The following is a 21,196-nucleotide window of genomic DNA, read 5'->3' on the forward strand; positions in this document are numbered from 1 at the left end:
GCATAGTAATGTCATTTTGGTCCTCTTCGACACCACCTCTCCTTTCTGTATACCCCTGCTCCACCATCCCTATGTATCTTACAAAGCTAGGTAAGAAGCAAGTGAGGTCACACACACACACACACACACACACACACACACACACACACACAGCTTTTGATAGCATTTTTATTATTCACATACTCAAAGTTCTTTGTAAACATCCAAGTAGTCCCCCACTTTGGATGAACCCCAGACCCCATTATCACGTGAGCCCCTCAAAGGCACAGCCTTTCCCTCTTGTCTCAGGGTCCCCAGAGCTCGGCACTGCCCTCCATCCATGCTGAATTTCTTTGCTGACATCTTCATGAGGGGGAGCCCTCTGTGGCTCTCTGGGTGAAGGTCACAACACCACCAGGCCTCATTCTGTGCTGTTCTGGTCACTTCTAGGTCACCATTGTCCCAGAGACCCTCCTCAGGGAACCCCCCCCTACACACACACCCTAGGGCCAGAGTCTTGCCTCTAGGTCTTTTTACATCTGCCACTGGTGGATAGAGTGCTGGCCTCTGACCCAGGAAGGCCTGGGCTCAAGCTCTGCTTTGGACCCAGGCTGGCTGTGACCATGGGCAAGTTTGTCTAGGTGACTCCGACTACAATGGCAGGGAAGGCAGCTCTGCTTTGGCGGAGGGAGTTTTCTCACCGGGAATGCAATTCCCAAGTCCAGTCCCATCCTTATTATATCAGCACTGATCCCAATTAGGGGTTTCAGCCCAGATAAAGCACCAGATTCAGAGTCATGAAAATTTGGGTTTAAATCCCACTTTATCCATTATCTGTAGAAGTCATTTAACAAGGCCTTTGTTTCCTCCACTGTCAAGCCAAGGGGGTTGGGGGGTTGATTCAATGGGTCTGGAAGTGCCTTTCAAGCTCCAAACGTGGCCCTGAGTCCTACAACCCTCTTTCTGATATTCTAGGGCCAAAGCTCTAAGAGCTGGATGGTCCTGACAAGTCAGCTGGCCCAGCCCTTTCATTTTACAGATGAAGAAACTGAGGCCCGTGGTGCTTAAGTGGCATGTCCCGGGTCAAACAGGTGATAAGTGGTACCGCTCAGATTTGAACCCAGGTCAGCCATATGGCTGCTTGATAATCATCCAAGCCTCCCAAGGGGACCAGGGGCTATCTGTGTGTATGTGCATGGGAAAGGGCTTCGAACCACGAATCCCATTCCTGTACCTTCAGGGATCTATTCCTTTTAAGACTGTCTTCCGGGGAAGCCACACAGGACCAGAATGATCCCCAGAATGAGCCTTCCCCCTTCCCCAGGCTACTCTCCCCCTGAAACAAAACACAACAGAATTTCCTAACTGTTCTGCACTCATACTATGGCCTGAAATCCCTAAACGAGGGTGGTGGGGAACATTTCATTCTGCCATTAATAACAACCAGGACTTTTCTTGTGTTGTGAAGACACTTTACAGATATTTTTGCCTTTAAAACTTACAAGCACCCTGGAAGGCAGGCTTTCCAGCTATAACCCCCATTTTACAGATGAGAACTCTGAAGTCCTGATTACCCGGTTGGGATGCTCCCTAAGCATATTCATTGGTCTTTTCTAGATAGCTCCTGGCTTTTTCCTAACTGGGATTGTTTGCTTCAGTATCAAATCCAACAGAGTTTCCCATCAGCTTCTCCAGCAAAATCTTTGGGTACAGAATCCTACTTACTTAGCCTTTCTTGGAATCCCTTGTTATCATAGATGGGATTGGGAGGGACCTTAATGGCTAATTCTCATCTTATATGAAAAAACTAAGGTCCAAAGATACTTGCCCAGGGCCACGGAGGGTCATCTGCCCACTCCATCCATGCTCCCCAAATCGAGAGCCTGGATTGCCCTTCTTTCTCTGCCTCTGATTCCAAGATCATACGGTCATTTCCCCATCAAATATTCCCCTCAATTTCTTCCATCCCCCCAATCCCCCTTTCGGAGACTGCATTTTCCTATCTGGGCCAGGCTAGCAATTCCTGGTCCACCTGCTGATCAGCATGGGGGCTTTGACCTGACCTGTTTGGGACATTTTGATCCACTTGGGGCAGTCTGGTGGCCATCAGACTCCTGGGAGGTGCCAGGTGCCAAACTCAGTGGGGACACCTGATTGGCTGCCAGACCTGTAGCCCAAAACTCCCAAACTGGGAGTCCAGCAGCCTCTCAGCCTCCCCCAGAAGCAGGGGTCACAAGCCCAAACCATCACACCCACAATTCTGCTGCTGCAGTGCATTCCTCCTTAATGGCCAGAATCAAGCAGCCTCACTGTCTCCTCTACCATTTTTACTCTTCAAAAGGTAATTTAGAGCAGTCAAAAATAGATAACCAGTTTGCTTTTGGCAGAGAGCTCCAGCTTCAGCTTCCAGGGTAGATGAAGTACCCCCCCCCCCCCCCCCCCCGCCAAATCTGTACCAGTTCATAAGTATTTCTGATGTAAGCTTAGGAACTTCTCCGCCCCCCCCCCCCTTCTTCCACCCCCAAGAAAATCCATCTCCCTCTTCTCACAGGGGAGGGAATGGCTACCCCGGCCGAACATTGCATACGTTTTCTGCCCAGGTCAAGTGTGTCTGTGGCTTTTGCTTAATTGCTGGGTGACTCTGGGCAAGTCATTTTAACCTAAGCTAGTTTCCTTCCCTGTCAAGTGGAGATAAGAGATCACATAGAGATTAGGGCTTCTCTGTTCAGCAGGGAAGCTCTGAAAGCTATGGAAAATCAGCCATGATGATTTCCTGGGCTTTCTCCGTATTTCCTCATGTTTCCATTTCTCCTGGTCTCTGTCAGCCCATCAGTCACTACCCTCCTCCCTTAGAGATGCAAAGGAGAGGTCCCCCTCCCAGACCTTCCCCCCAAATCCCCTCCCAGAGCTCCCCCCCCCCATCCCTACCCCAAGTGGGAAAACCAGAAAGAAGGGAGTGGAGACGGGGCAGGGCACGGATCCCGGCTTAAAAAGAGGACTGGCTTTAATTTACAGGGGAATACTAAATGTACAGGATTCCTTAAAAAATCGTTATACACAATAAATACAGTACAAAATATGTTACAGTACTAGTTTGTCTCCGAGATGTCAAAGCCCGGCAGTGGGGTGGGAGGAAGGGCAGGGCTGAAAGGGTGGTAAGATAGAGTGGTCTGCTTCGGCTTTGGGAGACTCTCTGATTTGGGGTGGGGTGGGGGGCAGCACGCACACACACATGCACACACACTCGCTCGCGCGCGCACACACACACGCACAGGCACACACATGGACACAGACACACGGAGCTCCTCTGAGGGCTAGAAAAGACCGCCCCCTTCACGAAGAGACACAGTGGGAGGCACGGTGGTGCAAGTAATCTGGCAAGCTAGGGGACAGTTCTACTCCAATGCTACTCCTGACACACCGCAATGTGACCTTGGACAAGTCCCCTCCTTGTGATGGGGCCTCAGGTTCCCAAGGGCACTAAAGTAGATGGCTTATTCTAAGGTCCCTCCCAGCTCTAAGTCCACTAGTATTTGTGAAGCACTTAGCACAGTGCCTGGTACATAGCAGGCTCTTGATAAATCCTTTTTCCTCTCTCTGGACTCCATGGTCCCTAAGGTCCTCTCCCAACTCTTTAAAACTTCCCGCTCTCTCTTCCTCTCTCACACACAGACACACAGACGTACACACAGTGGCAGTAATCAGTGTCCCCTCCTTCCCCCTCCCCCGGAGCTGGAGCAGAACCCAAGGACCTACTGAGATCACAGGGTGTGGGTGCTGGGGGGCCCCGAGGGGCCACCCAGAGACCCAGGGACCTTGCTTGCTTGCTCCACGGCCCCCCCCACCTCCTTTCTTAGTGTTTTGGGGCTGGAGCCAGGTTGGGGGGGCAGGGTATTGATAAATTGAATAACTTAGAAAAGAAACAGCAAGTTGGTTGGGGGCAGGGAGGAAGAGGGGTGAACCCTGACCTGACCCTCCCTGGGGGCAGCGGGCTAGTGATCTCCCCCAGGGTCCTCAGGGTTGTCTGCAGGGGACCATGGGCTGGGAGGGGACAGAGGGAAGGGCAGGGGGAGATACTCTGCTGTTATCTATTCAACGTCCTGGCCCCCAGGCCCCCGTTGTGGCTGGGGCCCAGGTAGCCGTCAGGCCGGTGCAGGGGCGGGGAGGTGGCCGGGTGGGGGTATGAGGGGCCACTGGCAGTCCGGCCCGAGGGCTGAGGGGCCGCCTGCTGGAGGTTGAGGATGCTGTCAATGGCACTCTGCAGGTGCTCTGTCAGAGAGTCATCCTGGGGGCTGTCGCTCGAGAAGCTGGCATTGTCCATATCTGGGGACTCCGATTTGCGCCTCTTGGCTGGTGGCAAGGGAGGTGCCTCCCAAGTGGGCTCCCCTCCAGGCCCGGCTCCGGCCCCAGCCCCAGGGGTCACCACCTCTAGCGGGGCTGCCTTCATTACTCGCTGGTACAACTCATCTTCCACCTCGGCCAGCTCCCGGATGAGGCCACTGGTGGTGTCGTCCGATTTGATGAGGGGGGCTGGGGCCGGGGCTGGAGCCGGGCTCCCTGCTGTGGCTGCTCGGGGGGCCCCGGCCCGGCAGCTGCTAAAGGCATCCACATTCTCCCGGTAGGTCTTGCGGAGGGGCAGCCTGGGGCACTGAGAAGTGGGTGGGGCTGGCTTCCGATCCGTGGGTGCAGGGGGGTGCTCCACTGTCCCATTCATCTGGCCCGAAGAGGCCAGGGCTGGGGCTGGGGCCTGAGGTGGCAGCGGGGCTGGGGGCTCTGTCCCCTTGGGTCCTGGAGAGGGGTGGTGGATGGGGTCCAAGGCTGTGTTATGGACCACCTTGCTGAGTCCGGCCTCCTGCTTTATTTTCAGCTTGAGGCCAATTCGACTCCGAGCCTCGTAGGTTTTGATGGGCGGGCGGCTCCGGGACGGCAGGGGCGTATCCTCATCGGCATCCAGGGAAGAAGCCCCAGAGGAGGAAGAAGAGGAGGAGGATGAGGAGGAAGCCCGGGCCCAGGTCACAGAGGGAGAGCCACCTGCCCCACCATGCCGAATCACCAACTTGGTGGGTGGGTGTGGGGGCAGCTGAGTTGGAGCCCCCGAGGAGGAAGAAGAGAGCGGAGGGTGGGCTGGGGTGCAGGAGAGCCGGTGGGCACCGTGGCTCTCTGATCCCAAGACGGGGAGGCCGTGGGGCCTGGAGGAAGACACGTACTCATCTGTAAGGGGTAAGGAGAAGAAGATGGGCATTAGGGGGAGAGGCCTCTGCCCCAGCTCCAAGAGGAGGGTCTGCCTTCCAACCCTCCTTTCTGAGTGCCCCTCTCTCTGCGGTTCAGGGTACCACGGGAATCCAGCATTGGGCCTTTTTCAAAAGAGAAATGGGTCAACAGCCCCCATTATGTATACCGGGTACCTAACCTAGATCGCAGTGATCCACCTCCTGGACCATGAGCTCCATGAGGGCAGGCATAAACCTCATGCCCCCTCCAGCATTCAAGGTATATTTAAATATTTGTGGGACTGAACTGAATAAAATCCTGCTACCTGATGGAGTTTTTCGGGCCTCTGGGATAGCTTTCATTCAGTCACCTGCCCCCCACTCCTTTAGATCACAGGGAGAAAGAACAAGAAAGCTGGCGGGGGCACGTGGCTGGGGCAGGGGGATAGAGAAGAGAAGGAAAGCCCTCCCTTTTCTCCAAGGAGGAGGTGATTCCCCACACGTCCTAGTGGAAAAGGTAGGGAACAGATGGGCCTGTTGGGGAGCCCAGGCGGCCAGGGCCCAGGCGGAGGCCACAGCTGCAGGCTGGGGGGATCCTGGGGCGAGAGCCCATGCTCACCAGGCTTCTCCTTGGCCAGCTGCTTGTCCAGGGCCAGTGTGGTTTTCTCCTCTTGGATAAACATCCGGTCAATCATCACCATCTCTGCAGAAGGGCTCACCCTCTGGGGGAGACAAGGGCCAGAGCGTGAGAGGCGGCACAGCCAACGTCACCGAGCGGCAAAGCTGGGCCTCCTGGCCCTTCGGGATTCCTCCCCTCCCTCTGAGGGGTAAGCATCCAAACCCACTCCTCCCACTGGCACACGTGGTGTGGCATTGCCTGAGTCAAGCACAAGGCTACGGGGCCTGACGGAACACTGGAGTCCAAGGATCCTCCATCCAGGGCTCAAAGGCACCTCAGAGGCCGGCTAGTCTGGCCCCCTCCTTATACCCAGGAGAGACTTGAGACCCAAGGGGATTAAACAATCTGCCAAAGGTCACACAGGCAGGAAGCATCAGGCCCGGGATTTGAATCCAGGTCCACGGGGATGTGCCACAGCAACATTCTGCCTGTAGGGATTTCCTCAGGAAATGTCTGGTCTGCCTCTCATGAGGCTCTGAATGCTGATGCCTCCTCCAGTCCTGGCAGGCAGCCCCTGGGGCAAAGGGTGGGTGGGGGAGTGGGGGCCTACCCGAGACTCCTCCAGGAGAAGCAGGCGGTACTTATTCAGCATGGCCTGAGTGCGTCTCAGCAGCTGTGTGGAAACAGTCTCAAACTCTTCATCCACTGCCGGACAGAGGGGACAGGCACAGAAACACTTATCTCTCTCTCCTTTTCACCATGTGTCTTTCACATACATGGTGATGGAGAAAGAAATTCTTGGGGGCGGTCTCTTATCGTCTCTAAGTAAGCAGACCACTCCTCTCCCCCTGCCCCGCAGTGACCCTCAGCAATGCCAGGGACGCAAACCCTCAGAAGGGTCAGGAGAGGGATCACCAAGTCACAACCTCAGAAACCAACAGGCCCATTTCACAGATGAGGAAAATTGAGGCCAGAGAATTCAAGTGACTTGCTTAAGGTCATACAGGTGAGAAAGTGGTACAACCAGAATTCTAATCGAGGGCCTCAGATGCCAAATTCATCCCTCTTTTCACAGAACTCACCGTCATCAACCCATTCAAACCTCCCACAATAGTACTCCCGGATTCTTCCTCTCTTGGGAACCCCCACTGCAGGCTTTCTCCTCTGCCAGCCACATGATGAGACAAGGGCATGAGGCAGGTTTGTAGGCCCTCTGGCCCCTGATTCCCTAGCCTAAGACCCTCTGGGGTGCTTGCATCGTGCCTCTCTTGGGGGCTTCCCCAGGGTGTTTCCACAGACCCTGTTCCAAAGCCTTCCCAGCCTTGCCAAGCCTCACCATTTTTTGTGGCCAGGGGTGGGAGGGTCACTACAGAGGGTCTTTCATTCTTGTGAGTGGACTGGGAGATATGAGGGTCCTCATGGTGGACACTGACCTCAAGTCAGAGGGACCACCAGAACAAGCTCTGGGGCCACAAGGGACCTCAGAGGCTGCTTAATTCAACTGCCTCAACTTGCAGATGAGGAAACAGGCCCAGAGAGACTAAGTGACCTAGGATCACAAATCTACAGCCGGAAGGAACCTCAGAGCAAAACCTCTCTTGTATACGTGAGAGCGCAAGGGTGTGACAATCTTGGGGGGGTCCTTCCCCTCACATGGTCAGGAGTGGAGGGGACCAGGAAGGCCCCCAAGAGCAATCCCGGCAGATCCTCACCCCGCCGGTGGTCGTGAGGAGAGGGCAGGGCCCCCTGGTAGACATGATAGGGCAGCAGGCGGCGCAGAGCATCCTCGAAGGATGGGAAGGCTGTCTTGTAGTCAGGATGCAGCACAGAGCCCTGATGCCTATGCAGGTGCTCCAGAAAGCTGGGGGAAAAGGAGTAAGACCAGTGGGACAAGGAGAAAGGCGGCAGCGCCTCCCCCCCACCAAATAGAGAGTAAAAAACTGGAAACAAAGTAGCTGCCTCTCCACTGGGAACTGGCTAAGCAAACGGTGGTATGGGGGCGTAACATAATTAATGCCTTGTAACAAACATGAAGAATTCTGAGAAACCTAGGAAAATGTAGATGAACGGATACAGTGAAGGGAGCAGGACCAACACAGACCACATTTGGACATGGCTGCTCCAATGTCGACTCTCCATTAGACTATAAGCTCCCAGGGGGCAGAACAGTCTGTTCCCTTCCTTTCTATCCCCAGTGCTCAGCACAGTGCCTGGCACACAGTAGGCACTTAATGATTGACTGATAATTACTAAAATGAATGATATAAACTGAAAAAACAAAAAGACCCCACAAAACTGAACACTAACTATCACATACGAGCTAGTGCTAGAAGAAATGAGAAAAGGCCCTCCCTCCCTTCTCTGCAGAGGCGGGAGACCATGAGTGCGACACTGCATATACCATCAGCCATGGCGGCCATGCTGGTTGGTTTTGCTGGACTGGTTTCTTCTCTTCCATTTTTAATATTTGTTACAAGGTATGGTTCAATGGGGAGGGGAGGGCAAGGGGTATATTTGGAGATGACAATAATAACACGAGGCCTTGATAAAAATAATTAGAAAAAATTCTAGTGGGAACAAATTTTAAAAGAGGGGAGACCCAGAAGAGAGAGACCAGGAGACATTGAGGCCCAGAGAAGCCAAGGACATTCCTTCTGCCTGTATCATCCACCCTTGGCCCCAGCCCCAGCCCCCACTCACCAGGCCTCCTTGCTGGGCTGTACGGTGGCAGGTTTCTTCAGGTTGCCCACTTTGCTCTCATACTTGGGGATGAGGGGAGGGGAAAGAGACGATGAAAGTCTATCCAGGGGATCTCTGAATGTTTCCCTGTTTCCCCACTCCCCACTTCATCCCTTCCCACCACACCCTACCAGCTCAGGCTGGAACCCCAAGAGAGAGTCAGAGATGTGTTCCTGGCTTGGGAAGAGAGGGTGAAGGTCAGAGGGGACCAATGGGCCTTGAGATTCAGGCACTCAAGAAGGGAATGGGGAAAGAGATGATCTCACCTGGGCAGGGGGGCTAGGCCCCAGCTGGGGGAGCCCCTTCCCCACAACTTGGATCTGCAGGGGCCCCTTGGGAAGGCCTGGGCTGGGCCCTGGGCTCATGGCAATGATCTTAGGCTGGGGAGAGGTGGGATGGGGGTGGGGGGATGGCATTGAGGGGGGCCCAGCTAGGCCAGGTGGGGCTCACCCCATGTTGGTATCTCTACGTCTGTCTGTCTGTTTGTCTGTCTGTCTCTCTATCTGTCTATCTATCTATCTATCTACCTTTGCCTGTCTCTGCATGTCTCTGGAGGATTCAGAACCTCTAATCCAGCTGGTGCCCAAGGAGACATCCCCAACGGATCAATGTGTGAAGGCCTCCAGCTATTCGAGGGGCTCTGCATTCCCCAGGGTAGATGCCCATTTCACTCTGGGGTGGGTTGCTATTGTTAGAAAGCTCCCCCTTAACATCAAGCCAAGCTTTACTTCTTTGCAATTTCTGACATAACTCAATGACTCGATGGCAATTCTGTCCCGCCCCCACTAAAAAATCTCTTCTCCAGGCTAAATGTGACTAGTTCCTTTGTCAGAAATTAACGTGGTGAGGTCTCTGAGCCTCATGCCATCGTGGTCACCCTTCCCTGGCTGTCGCTGTCCTTAAAGTTCCAAATGTGGTCTGGCCAGGGCAGAGGTCCGGGGGATGACCATACCACCTCCCTGTTAGGGATTCTCTGCTTCTCTCAATGAGGCCTAAAACCGTGTTCTGGCTGTCATACTGGGCTCCATTCAAACCTTTTCTATGGGACCTGCCGCTGGCTGGGCCGCCTCCATCCTGGACCAGACCCAAGGGCTCCTACTTATCAAATTTGATCAGATGGCCTCTTTCTGGATCCAGTGCTCCTATCCAACAGGTCAGGGGCCTATCTATCCCAGATTACTTCAGCAGCCATTTCAGCCTTCCTCGATCAATGACCACATTCTGCCCATCTCTGGGCTTGTCTCTGACTACTTCTGAGGCCTGCCTCCTTCACATTCACCTGACTCTATGCCCGGGTCTATGGTCTCCAGGCTCTGGCCAATGGGGCAATCTCTCAGCAGCTCTTACCTGCCCCGGAGATGGGCCAGACGTCTTTCCCTGCCCCGTGCCCACCTTGGCCCCGCCCAAGGCTGGAACGCTACTGCCAAACACTTTGCTTTCTGCAGAGATCAATGAAGAGACAGCTGAGGAGTGGGGACAGGGGGACAGTCACCAGCCGAGAAGCCTCCCTTCTTCCCTCTGCACCCAGCACTGGCTCTGCTTCTGGCAACACACACTATAGGCCTCTGGAGAAAGACCTCCAAAAGGTTGGGTGAGCCCTCCCCTACCCCCAACTGCAGATTCCAGGCTCCTGCTAAGGGTAGGGCCACATCTCCCCTTTAGATCAGGGCCTCCCTTGTCTTTTCCACCTTCTTTCCCCTAGACATTTTCCCTGGTTGCCTCCACCGGCCCCTGCCTCTTCCCTCCACCCCCTCCCCAAGTCTACCACATACCCGTGCTGGCTGCTGAGGCAGGAGGGTGAGTGGAGGTGGCCTGGGCTCCGGGTGGGGCCTGCCCACTAACCAGGATGGAGGGGGCTGGGCTGGCAAGGGGGCCCAGGGTTGGGGGGGTCTGTTGGGTGGCTGGGGGACCTGCAGCTTTACTCTGGAGAATGAGGCCAGATGGCACCTGGGGGCACAAAGGAGAAGAGGTAAGCTTGTGGGGAGGAGAGGAGGGTAGGACACAGGACCCCCAGGGCCACCCGATGGAGGCCATATGAGAAGTGTGCTGCCTTGAGATCCCAGAGCATGAATCGAGGCTCTGTTAGGATTGGGCAGGGCGGGGCGAGGGGGGGGGGGGTCAACTTGCTGGCCTGTTTCCTCCTTAGTATAAGGAGGGGGTTAGCCCAAATGGTTTCTGATCCTGCTCGGAGGCAGGGCGTGAAAGAAGGGACAAGGGAATTGAGTGATTGGGCCCCTCCCCTGGCCCCATGCCCTCACCGTCACCTGGTGGAATCTCTCCAGGAGTGGCTTGGATTGGGCCGCTGGAGTGGCCAGGGCCTGGAATGGGCCGGGCACCATTTGGAAGGTCCTCGGTGGCGGGGGGGCTGGAGGCTGTGGAGGGGGCTCTGGGGCAAGGTGGACCGCTGGTGTGGGTGTGGGGGGTTTGAGGGGCACTTGGCTTGGGGCAAACTGGAGTTGGAAGTGGGGTGAATTTGAGTGAGGGGCATCAGGGGGTGCTGAGGCAGGCAGCCTGGAGGTGGCATCGGAGGTGGTGGTCGCTAACTGCACCTGCAGGTGTGGAGGGGGAGGTGCAGGGCCCTCGGGGGGTTGAGAGGGGGGCCGAAGAGGGGGAGTCGGGGCTGTGGCAGGGGCGGGAGTGGGGGCCCCATGGGAGGAAGGGCCCAGGGGGTTCTGGATGACAAAGAGGCCAGGCAGGGGCTGAGGCGGTGGGCAGGAGTGCAGAGGAGGCTCTGAGGGCGGCCGGGACACACTCTGGGGCTGGGAAGGTGGACGGGAGTGGGGCCGAGAAGGGGGTCTGGAAGGGGGCCGGGCAGGGTGGGGGGAAGGCAGGTGAGGGCTATCGCCCAGTGGTGGCGGGTGAGGTAGCGATGGGGATGAGGAAGCCCCTGGGACTTTCTGCTGAGCGGCTGAGATCTGGACAAAAGAAGGGGGAAAAAGCCAAGTCAGTCCTGGATTCCTCGTCTTCCCCATCCATCCAATGAAAAATCGGAATTCCCTCCACAGCAGGTAGTTCTGTGGGAGCACCCTCCCCCTGGAAAATATGGCCCCCACCTACCATCACCCCCCACCCCCTCCATCTACAGCCCATCTCTGTTTCCTCCTCTCTTCCCCAGACCATCATCCCACATAACAGCCCCCCCCCACTCCTTCCAGAGCCCTATCCATAAGCCGACCCCTCCCCTGTACCTCGAGTCATAGACTCAGCCTGCCCCATCACCTCCACCTTTCTTTCCCCTGTGCCCCTCTTATGCCCCACCAAAAGAGAGAACCCTGAAGCAGAGGTGGGGGTGGGGGGGAAGAGAGGGGGCAGCAGAGAGCAGCAGAGTAGGGGTGGGGGTAGGAAATACAGATGAGATGTCGGCCCCCTCCCCCCACCATCCTAGCCCAGTCAAGGGGAGACATGCCTGGAGACAGATGTGCACACCTGGAGAGTGTGGTCTAGGAGATGGAGCTCTTCCTCCTTGGCCAATGTGTCTGCATGTGTTTGTGTGTGTTCTGTCTTCATCCTTTCCTAAGCCCGTGTGTCTGTGTGCCTGTCCCACAGACCCCTCATGCCCTATGCTAGTCACTCCTTGTCTGCCACCCAAAATGTGGCTGCCAAGAACCATCCCCCAGCCTCACAGGACCACCCGATAGATACACAACCAGAAGGTAGAATCCCTCCCTCCCCCACTCCCCACCCCTCTAGTGTGCAGGGCAAAAAACTGGGGCTGAGTCAGGGAGTGATTTGTCCAACATCACATGAGGCAGAGGCAGGATCTGAACCCAGGTCCAGAGCTCAAGTCTTCCCACTCTACCCCCTGACTTGGTTCCTGGGGATTCCTGGGCTTTATCAATCCAAGAAGGCCCCTTCCCACTCAAGGGATGGATGGAGATCTGTCACCTGGGCCCGAGCTGCAGCCTCAAGATATGTCTCTAGAGGGCTGCTCTGGGTGGCTGAGAATCATGTGGATAGAGATTCCACTGGGCGAGCTGGGGATTCCCCCTCGTAGCCACAGGATATGTGCATCTGGGTCTGGCAGGTGCCCAATAAGCGGAGGGCTATACCAGCCTGGGTGCCCTCCTCAAGACACCCCCTGGCTTAGCTGGATCCTTTCTAATCTGTGCCCCTACCTGGAGTAGGGTAGGATGGCCTGTGTGGCCAGAGACCAGAGACACCAGCACCCCTGAGGTCCTGGCCACTGGGGCTGCCCAAGGTCACATTTGCCTGGTGGGTGGGGTGGGGGCCCTGCCCCACCACACTGCTCACCCCCTCTAAGACTAAGGTTCCAGGTTCCATGCTCCCACCCTCTGACCATGCCTCTCTTGTCTTGTACTAGTAAGAGTGACTTTTTGAACCCAGGAATTGGATTAAATTTAATCTTATTAGAGTCATCACTTAATCTGATTAGAGCTAACACTTAACTTCCTAGCTGAGTCTCAGTGTTCTAATTTGTTAATTGGGGAGGGTGATAGTACCCACCCTCAAGGGATTGTAGTGAGGACCAAACAAGAAAAGCAGGTGTCAGATCTTATTCTCATTAGCTGAATGGCTGGTGTGCGAATGGGTGTGAATCTGTACATCTGTACTGTTTCAGGTATCCAAACACACACGTCTGTACATGACAGCCAACGGACATATACTGGAGTACACCTACTATGCGCTCAGCACCGGGCAAGTGTGCACACTTGTATAAACGTGTACACTTGTGCCTGGGCATCTGTACGGTTCCATTCACCAAGATCACCAACAACTTCCTTCTAGACAAACTCGATAATAGCCCTCTGCTGGTTGATTACCTCCTATATACACAGGATATAAGAGCTTGGTTGTCCACGGCTGTTTGTGTGCTGTCTCCCCCGCTGGACTGGGAGCTCCTTAAGGGCAGTGACTGTCTTTTGTCTTTCTTTGTACCCCAGGCACTTAAGCACAGTGCCTGGAACACAGCAGGTGTTTAATAAATTCTTACTGATGGACTGACTGTTCTGTGTGGCAGCCTCTGATTCCATTAGCTTTGAGGGCTGCCGCTTCACATTGTACCTGCATGGTAAGCTTGTGGTCCACTAAGGTCTCCAGATCCCCAGGTGACAAGACTTTGGCTAAGTCACTTCTCCCTTCTGGGCCTCAGTTTCCCTCTGAGATGGCTAGCTGGGGTGGTTAAGCCCTGTGGTCTCTTCTAGCTCTAGGATACTCTTACCAGCATCTCAGATTGAACACATCTCAAGCTTTAATCATTACCTTCCTTCTTCAAAACCTGCTGCCCCTTTTGATGTCTGACCCTGCCCGTGGTAACATTATTTCCTATGTACACAACATCTCCCCCATGAGAACGTGGGCTCGTGGAGGGCAGGGGCTGCTCTGTAGGCCCAGAGCTTAGCACAATGCCCTGCACACATTGTGTAAACCAGAGAATCACAATGTCTCCTAGTTGGGTGGGGTCCAGCGGCACTGTCTCCCCCTGGAGGGATGGAGATAATGACACCTCCGTAGAGGAAAGTATGATACTAATGGTGCTGCTGGATATGGCCCAGCCATCCAATCCAAGTCTTAGTGGAGAAGGAATTATTGGGCCCCTAATGGGAGGGATGCCACTACCTCCCAGGACAGCCCAGGCCGTGACGAGACAGCACAAAGCATTGACCTAAACCTGCCTCTCTTTGTTCCTTCTATGAGCAGAACAAGCGTAACCTCCCAGAGACAGTCCTTCAAGACTTGGGGATGGTTTTTATGCCCTTGCCTCCCCAAGTCTTATCATCTCCAGGCTAAACATCCCGTTGCCTCCACCTATCTTCTGGTGGCCTAGGGTGCAAGCTCTTTGCCAGCCTTGTCCTTGCCCATTTTGGATGCTCCAGGTGGTCAAAGTCTTTCTAAAATCTGGGGTCCAGAACCGACAATAGTGGTCAACCTGTAGGCTGACCAGGGGAGTCCAACGTTCTCATAGCTGGAAGCCATGCCTCTCAACATGTTCCAAGATGGCAGCCTTCTCAAGGCAGGTGATTCACACTCAATCTCCCAAATCTTTTTCAAACAAACTGCTGTCTGGCTATTTGTCTCCAAAACCAGAAAATAGGAGAAGCCTACTGGTTACACCTTTGTTCACAAAATGACTTGGGGAAAGGTCAGACGCCCTCATCCAGCCTTCATGCCTTCCACTCTTTCCGCCCTCATCTCCCATTCCTCTTCAATATTCCCTGAGAACAGACACTGCTTCCTTCACTGTATTTGCATTCACAGCTCCTGGCACACATTAGGTGCTTGCAGATTCATCTGCTGGTTCAACAAGCAATCTTACATTTAGCCAAGCTGAAACATTCTATGGCCCTCTCATTCACCAGGGTCATTCTGGCCTCTGTATACAGCGGGTGCTCAATAAATGCTTCCAGAACTGAACCTTTGAGGGTGTATAAGCCTCATCTCACCATCTAAGTGGGGGCTGCGCCTTAATTTTGTGGTCAAACTATGCCCAGCCAAACTGGATGACCTTCCATAAGTATCCCTTCCATTTTCCCAGTCCCTGTGCCCCGTACCTGGAGAGCCCTCTGGCCTTCCCATCCACACTTTGGGTTCTCCAGCCTCCTCTGGGCAGTCTCTCCTGACCCTTCCAGCTAAGGAAGCTCACTGCCTTGCTGCTCAAGTATTCCTAGGATGCCATATGACCTCCCCTTCCTCCTGCCATCCACAGGAGCCTGAGCCTGAGCCTGGGCCTGGGCCTAGAGCTAGAGCTCTAAAGCTTCCTCCTCATTTTGCAGATGAAGAAACTGAGGCACGGAGAGGTTAAAGGGACATGTCAAATTCCCACAACTATCAAGTGGAAGGGCTGAGATTTGAACCCGGGTCGTCGGACTTCACATCCAGCAGCAGCACCCATACCGTACTTCTCTCCACAGAGGTTTTATTATCTCCCTCACCCAAGTCTTTCTATCCCTGAGGCTTCAATGACTGTAGTATCCACTTCATGAATGGGAATTGAATCCCTTGGGTCTCCTTCCTGTCCCCTTATGTCTAACACAGAGCTGAGCACACAGTAGGGCCTCAGCAAATGTGCTGAATGAATGAACAAGTGCTTCTTTGCCCTCCCAAGCAAGCGACAGAGGTATAAAGAGCAGAGCGTGAAGCGAAAGGGAAAGGAGCAACCCCCCCCAAAAAAACAGAAGAAACCCAGTGCCCCCCCACCTTTGCCTGGACATGGGGGATGGACAGCTGAAGTGGGGCTGGGGTCTACCTGGGGGGGCAGGGCCGGGGGAGTCTGGCTGGTGGGAAACTGAGGTATGAGGCCGGCTCCTTTGGTGTCGGGGGTGCCCGGGGCGGGGTCACGGGCCTGCGGCTGGCCCGTGCCGCTGCTGACTATGACAGAGGCAGGTGCGCTGCTCGAGGTGCTGGGGGCTGAGACAGCGACGCTGTAGGCGGGCAGAGGCAGGGAGAGGTGGGCGCCCTCCATGGGCAGCGGGAGGTACGGGGGCTGCTGGCTCCTCTCCTTCTGAAACAGCCCCCAAAGGGTCAGAAATCCCTGCCTGCCGACAGGCTTCCCCACCCCCAGAGACACTGGCCTGGCCCCCTGGCCCCGAGGGGCTGCCCTAGGCACAGGTCTGACACAGCATGGCCTCTGAGAGCCGGCCTTCGGGTGCCCCTCCTCCTGCCGGGGGCACCAGCCCCTGACCCACTGAGCTTCCCTTCCGCTATCACATTGTCCATCCCCTGTTCGCCTGTCTCCTCTTCTTCCTCATCTCCCCAGGATCTTCACCAACCCCTTCCCCATTGTCCTGCCTTCCCTGCCCCCCTAACCCTTTTGGTTACCTGGGGCAGGAACATCTGCATGGACTCCTGAGTGATGACGGCTGTGGTGGTAGCTGGCTGTCCCAGGACGATCTTCTCAGGGCTGGAGGCCAGGCTGGGGCTTGGCTGGGGAGTTGTGGGCTGTGTGGGGGCTGGGGCCTGTGGGGCTGGAGGTGGTGGCTGCTGCGACAGGCCCAGTGGCAGCGGGGCCACAGGAGGCACTGCCTGGGCGGTGGGAGGGGCCTGGGGGGCCGCCTGCACAGTGAGCACGGGAGCTGCTTCACTCCCGGCCGGGGCCGTCGCAGGCTGGACCAGGCCTTCAGCCGCATTGAGCATGGCCACAGCACTTGGGGGCAGTGTGACCCCCTGGAGGACGGTGGCGGTGGCGGTGGGGCCGGCGGGGGCTGGCTGGCTCTGGGTGGGCAGGCTGCCGGCAGCCAGGGACACAGGCATCTGGAAGAGGGTGGGCTGGCCCACCTGGATGGGCGCGGCTGAGAGGATGTGGGCAGCCCCGTGGCCACCGGCGTGGGGGGCTAACACGGAGCCCAGGCTGAGAGGCCCTGCCAGGTTCTGGTTGGTAAGGATCGGATTGGCGATGAGTTGGCCCCCAGTGTGGGGAGCGGCAGCCGCAGCAGCCAAGATCTGCCCTCCCACATTGGCAGGGAGGGCCGAGATGGGCTGGGGGAGCTGGACGGTGGGGGCTCCAGGCAAGAGAAACTGGTTCTGGCCCTGGAGCATGTGCTGGGCGGGAATCACGATGCTGCTGCCCTGGTTGAGGAGGTGGACACTCATGGGCTTGCTGAGGGTGCCAGGCGGAGGGGCTGCCGAGGTGCCCGGCGTGCTGCCCACTGTGGCCGGAGGTGGCTTGAAGACGTTGGCTGGCAGTGTGGGCGGGAAGCCAGACAGCACCACGTTCTGGCCCGCCTTGCCCGCAGCCATGAAGGTCAGATTGGAGGGAGCCTTAGGAGGCTGGGGCAGACTGCCCGTCTCACCTTGGATGGTGAGTGTAGCGCCAGCAGTGCCGAAAGGCTTGGGTGTGAGCTGGTAGAGCTTCGGGGGCAGGACGCCCGCTGGCTTGGGCTGGATGGGCGTTGGGGTTCGGTGCAGGATCACGTTGGGGGCCGGCACCAGGGAGGAGGCCCCTAGGCCCGAGGCCACCGCCAGCGGCTGGCCCCCCGGGCCTGCAGCCCCACCTGCGGCCGCTGTCCCAGGCACCCCACCCCCAGCAAACACCGAGTTCCCATTCAGAGTGGTGGCGACGGCAGCTGAAAGGTTCTTCTGAATGACCAGGCCAGCCCCTTGCGGGGAGACCCCAGCAGAGGCCAGCGTCACAGGGCCAGGCTCAGCCGGTGCTGCTGGGGCCAGGTAGCCCCCCACGGGCACTTGCTTGGCGAGGAGCTGGGGGGCTGGTGGGTTGAGGGCCATCACAGACTGCCCCACCACCTGGATGGGCGCTAGGCCCAGGGCAGCAGCTGCAGCGCCCCCGGGGCTGCCATTGGGCAAGCCCTGAAGGCCAGGAATGGGCTGCAGGGTCACGTTGCCCAGGCCGACGGGCTGCAGGAAGGGCTGGACGCTGAGGGCCTTGTTCACGTTCACCACGTCAGGCGGCTGCACCAGGGCTTGGTGCGTTAAGACAGCCGGTGGCTGGAGGCCGAGGAGGTCTGCGCTGCCAGGGAACAGAGCCTGGGCTCCGGCGGCCGCTGTAGCGCCGGCCCCACCAGCCCCGCTGCCATCGGCCGGCTGCAGAGTAGGCAGCTGGAAGGGGCCCAGGTCCAGCTCAGCCTCGGCTTCCAGCGTCTGCTCCGTGATGTTGGCCTCCTGCAGGCTCTGTTGAAGGATGTCACATGGCTGCTCAGCACCCCCTGAGCCTCCGCCACCACCGCCACCCCCGGCGGACGGAGAGCCCAGGATATCATCCTCCAGGAAGTCCAGGTCCACACTGGTCGCAGGCTGGCTGGGCTCTGGGTTCAAGTGGTTGCCTGGTGCTTCTTGAACATGGAGCTGAAGACAGAGAGGAGGCAAAGATGGGGAGGAAAAAAGAGTCAGGTTAGAACGTGAGCCTGGCTCAGGGGCCATCTTCACCCCCCTGCCCCTCTCTGGTCTGGCAGGGCTGACCACAAGTATCCTCAACATCCCAGGTCACGGACCATACATGGGTCTGATCATGCCACTCCTCAGCTACAAATCCACTGATGGCTCCCTACTGCCCACAAGCACCTCCATCTGGCATCCACGGCTCCTCCGGACCTGGCATCAGGCTGTCCTTCCGGCCTCCCCTTCCGCTGCGCTCATTCAGACAAACCTCCCTTTCTGTCATTTCCCTCTGAACCGTATTACTGCCATGTGGAAATGCTGTTGACTTAGGGGGTGATTTTTTATTCCACTACTTAACCTATTATCTTAACATCATTGCTATAAGAAATAGTGAACATGAGGAATTCGGAGAAGCATCAGAAGATTTAAATGAACTTATCCTCTGGTGCTTTTTTAAGTAAAACATGCCACTAGCAAAAAAAAAAAAAAAAGGCTGCTAAACACACCCCATACTTGCCTCACTCTGGACCCAGAGTCACAGGGCTCCCTCCTGCACTGAATTCCTACTCAGCTTATAAAGGAAGGCTCCAGGTTGGGGGTGGGGGATGGCAGGGAGTGGGGGGGCCCTGATCAAATGCCACTTCCTCCATGAAACCTTCCCTGATGTCCACAGTTCGTATTGATCTTTCCCCACGTGGCGTTTTTGGAGGAATTACTCTAATAATGTACTTCTCATGTAATAAATATTATGTATTAAGAGTCAGCCAGGATGATATCTCATCCCTTAACTAGACCGTAGGAGCCTCAAGCGCCAGCACCAGGTTTTGGAGTCCGACTGGTAGAGAGCAAGCTGTCTGCCCTCAATCTTATAGAAGAAGGGTCACTGGTCACATGCTGAGAGCTGAAAGAGACCCCTAAGGCCATCTATCCCCACCCCCATCTGACAGACAACTGAGGCCCGGAGAACTGAGATCTGCTCACGCTTACTCCAAGGAGTGACATTTGAGCTCAGGTTCCGTGATTCGAAATCCAGCTCACTCCCCCTGCCAGATCACATGGCTTCCTATGAATCACAGATCCACAGAGGTGGAAGGGCCCATAAAGAACCAACCCAACCCCCTCATTTGATGGCTGAGGAAAATGAAGTCCAGACACAGGCAGTGGCCACTTCCAGAGCCCAGAGATTCGGACTCAGATCTCAGGACCCTGGAGAGCGCTGAGCCTAATCCACACTTGAACATTCGGACACTGGTCATTGAGTTGTCTGTTGGGCCAGGGGAGCTCACTACCTACCGCAGCCCCTCTTGCCCTGCTCTAATCACTAATGAAGTTTTTCAAGCAGAACTGCCCCAGACCTCTCCCCCTGTGCTCCAGGGCCAGGCAGATCAAACCTGATTCTCTTACATGTAGAGAGAAGCTCACCCCCTAAAGGTTGGCTGCTGGATTATTATTTTTATGCCACGGCGACCCAGGGAACAGATGAAAAATAACCCGAGGTTGATTCTTTGCTAGGTGAAGTTTCCTGCTGTGTCCACAAAAGACAAAAGCACTAAGGGCCTTTCTTTGTATCCCCAGCGCTCAGAACAGCACCTGGCACACAGTAAGAGCTTAATAGATGCTTGTAAATTGATGGATACATTCAATGACAGGGACCGGAGTAGGAAAGAGAGAGAGTCTAGGTAGAGAGAGAATAATTGACTGATAATAAACTCCACAAGCACTTCTGGGGCACTTTCGGGTTTGCAGAGGGTTTTTCCTGGCTGTGGAGAAGCCCTTTGTTGGGAGATGACGGATGTCTCCTCATTCACGCTCGCCTGGCGTGTGCACAAAAAATGCCACAGCTGTGTCAGAAGCAAAGATGCCTTGGGCCACCCCGCAGCAGTCACCGGCCTCACCTGGAGATTTGTGGGCACTCTACGCTGCTGTCCTCAGGGACCCACAATTCAGCCTGGGCTTGACGGTGGTTGGCTCATTGGCCCCAGCCCCAGACCTGGCTGGCTGCTTGGCCACGGCCTTCCCTGAGTCTCCTCCATCCCAGGATCGTAAAAACCCAGAACCTGAGAGCAAGGAGCAGCCCCCAACAGAAAGAACACAGGCTTGTGTGCCAGAAAGCAAAATGCTTTTTAAAAAGGGTCGGGTGGGCAGAGAGAGCATCCACTCCCTTGGAGTCACACATCCCACCGCTGGGTATCCCCTCCAAGGAAGTCAATGACCAAAAGAAGAAAAGAACCAAAACCAAAAAATGGCCAAACCCACTGAAGCCCATAAATGCAACAGGAAATGACCTCCTGTGCTCTAAGAAATAAAGAATGGGGAAAACTTCTATGACACAAACTACGGCGAGAACACACAAATAAAGAAAGGGGGTGCTGAGTCATTATAATGGCCACGCTCAGCCCTGAAGAAGAGATGGGAAAATGTACCCGCTTCCCCTCTCTGCAGAAGCGGGGGCCTACGGATGAGGAACAGTGAGTGCCTTTACCATCGTCTCCAGACTTGGTTCTACTGAACTCTGGTTTTTCTTTTGCATTCACTGCTACAAGAGATGGCTCCATGGATAGGGCAGAGGGAAGGGCAGCTAGGGCCCAGAGTCAGGAAGATTCCTCTTCCTGAGTTCAAATGTGGCCTCAGACACTTCCTAGCTGTGTGACCCTGGGCAAGTCACTTCACCCTGTTTGCCTCAGTTTCCTCATCTGTAAAATGAGCTGGAGAAGGAAAGGCACTCCAGTATCTCTGCCAACAAAACCCCAATTTGGGGTCATGGAGAATTGGACACAAAAATGACAAAGGAGGAAAGGATATATCCGCAAAAAAAAGTGATGGAGAAAACAAAAGAGATTAATAAAAATGAATTTTTTTT

The 21,196-nt window shown here is 55.7% G+C and overlaps 1 protein-coding gene across 3 annotated transcripts in view; it reads right to left on the reverse strand.

The window, feature by feature from the left end:
• Positions 1-2,968: 2,968 nt before the first annotated feature.
• BICRA (BRD4 interacting chromatin remodeling complex associated protein) overlaps positions 2,969-21,196 on the reverse strand; it is a 67,201-nt gene continuing 48,973 nt past the window's right edge. Inside the window, exons 6-15 of one of the 3 annotated variants that reach the window (XM_036742455.1) lie at positions 16,324-18,303; positions 15,752-16,003; positions 10,812-11,462; positions 10,320-10,494; positions 9,895-10,010; positions 8,509-8,570; positions 7,521-7,669; positions 6,419-6,513; positions 5,809-5,911; positions 2,969-5,190 (exon numbers count right to left, since the gene is read on the reverse strand). In XM_036742455.1, the coding sequence (XP_036598350.1) occupies positions 4,064-5,190; positions 5,809-5,911; positions 6,419-6,513; positions 7,521-7,669; positions 8,509-8,570; positions 9,895-10,010; positions 10,320-10,494; positions 10,812-11,462; positions 15,752-16,003; positions 16,324-18,303 (4,710 nt within the window). In that variant the 3' untranslated portion in view covers positions 2,969-4,063. Of the gene's footprint in view, positions 5,191-5,808; positions 5,912-6,418; positions 6,514-7,520; positions 7,670-8,508; positions 8,571-9,894; positions 10,011-10,319; positions 10,495-10,805; positions 11,463-15,751; positions 16,007-16,323; positions 18,304-21,196 lie in introns of all 3 variants that reach the window. The other 2 variants (XM_036742457.1, XM_036742456.1) reach the window with 2 other exon arrangements.

The sequence above is a fragment of the Trichosurus vulpecula genome, chromosome 2 (assembly GCF_011100635.1).
Source record: "Trichosurus vulpecula isolate mTriVul1 chromosome 2, mTriVul1.pri, whole genome shotgun sequence".
Taxonomy (NCBI): Eukaryota; Metazoa; Chordata; class Mammalia; order Diprotodontia; family Phalangeridae; genus Trichosurus; species Trichosurus vulpecula.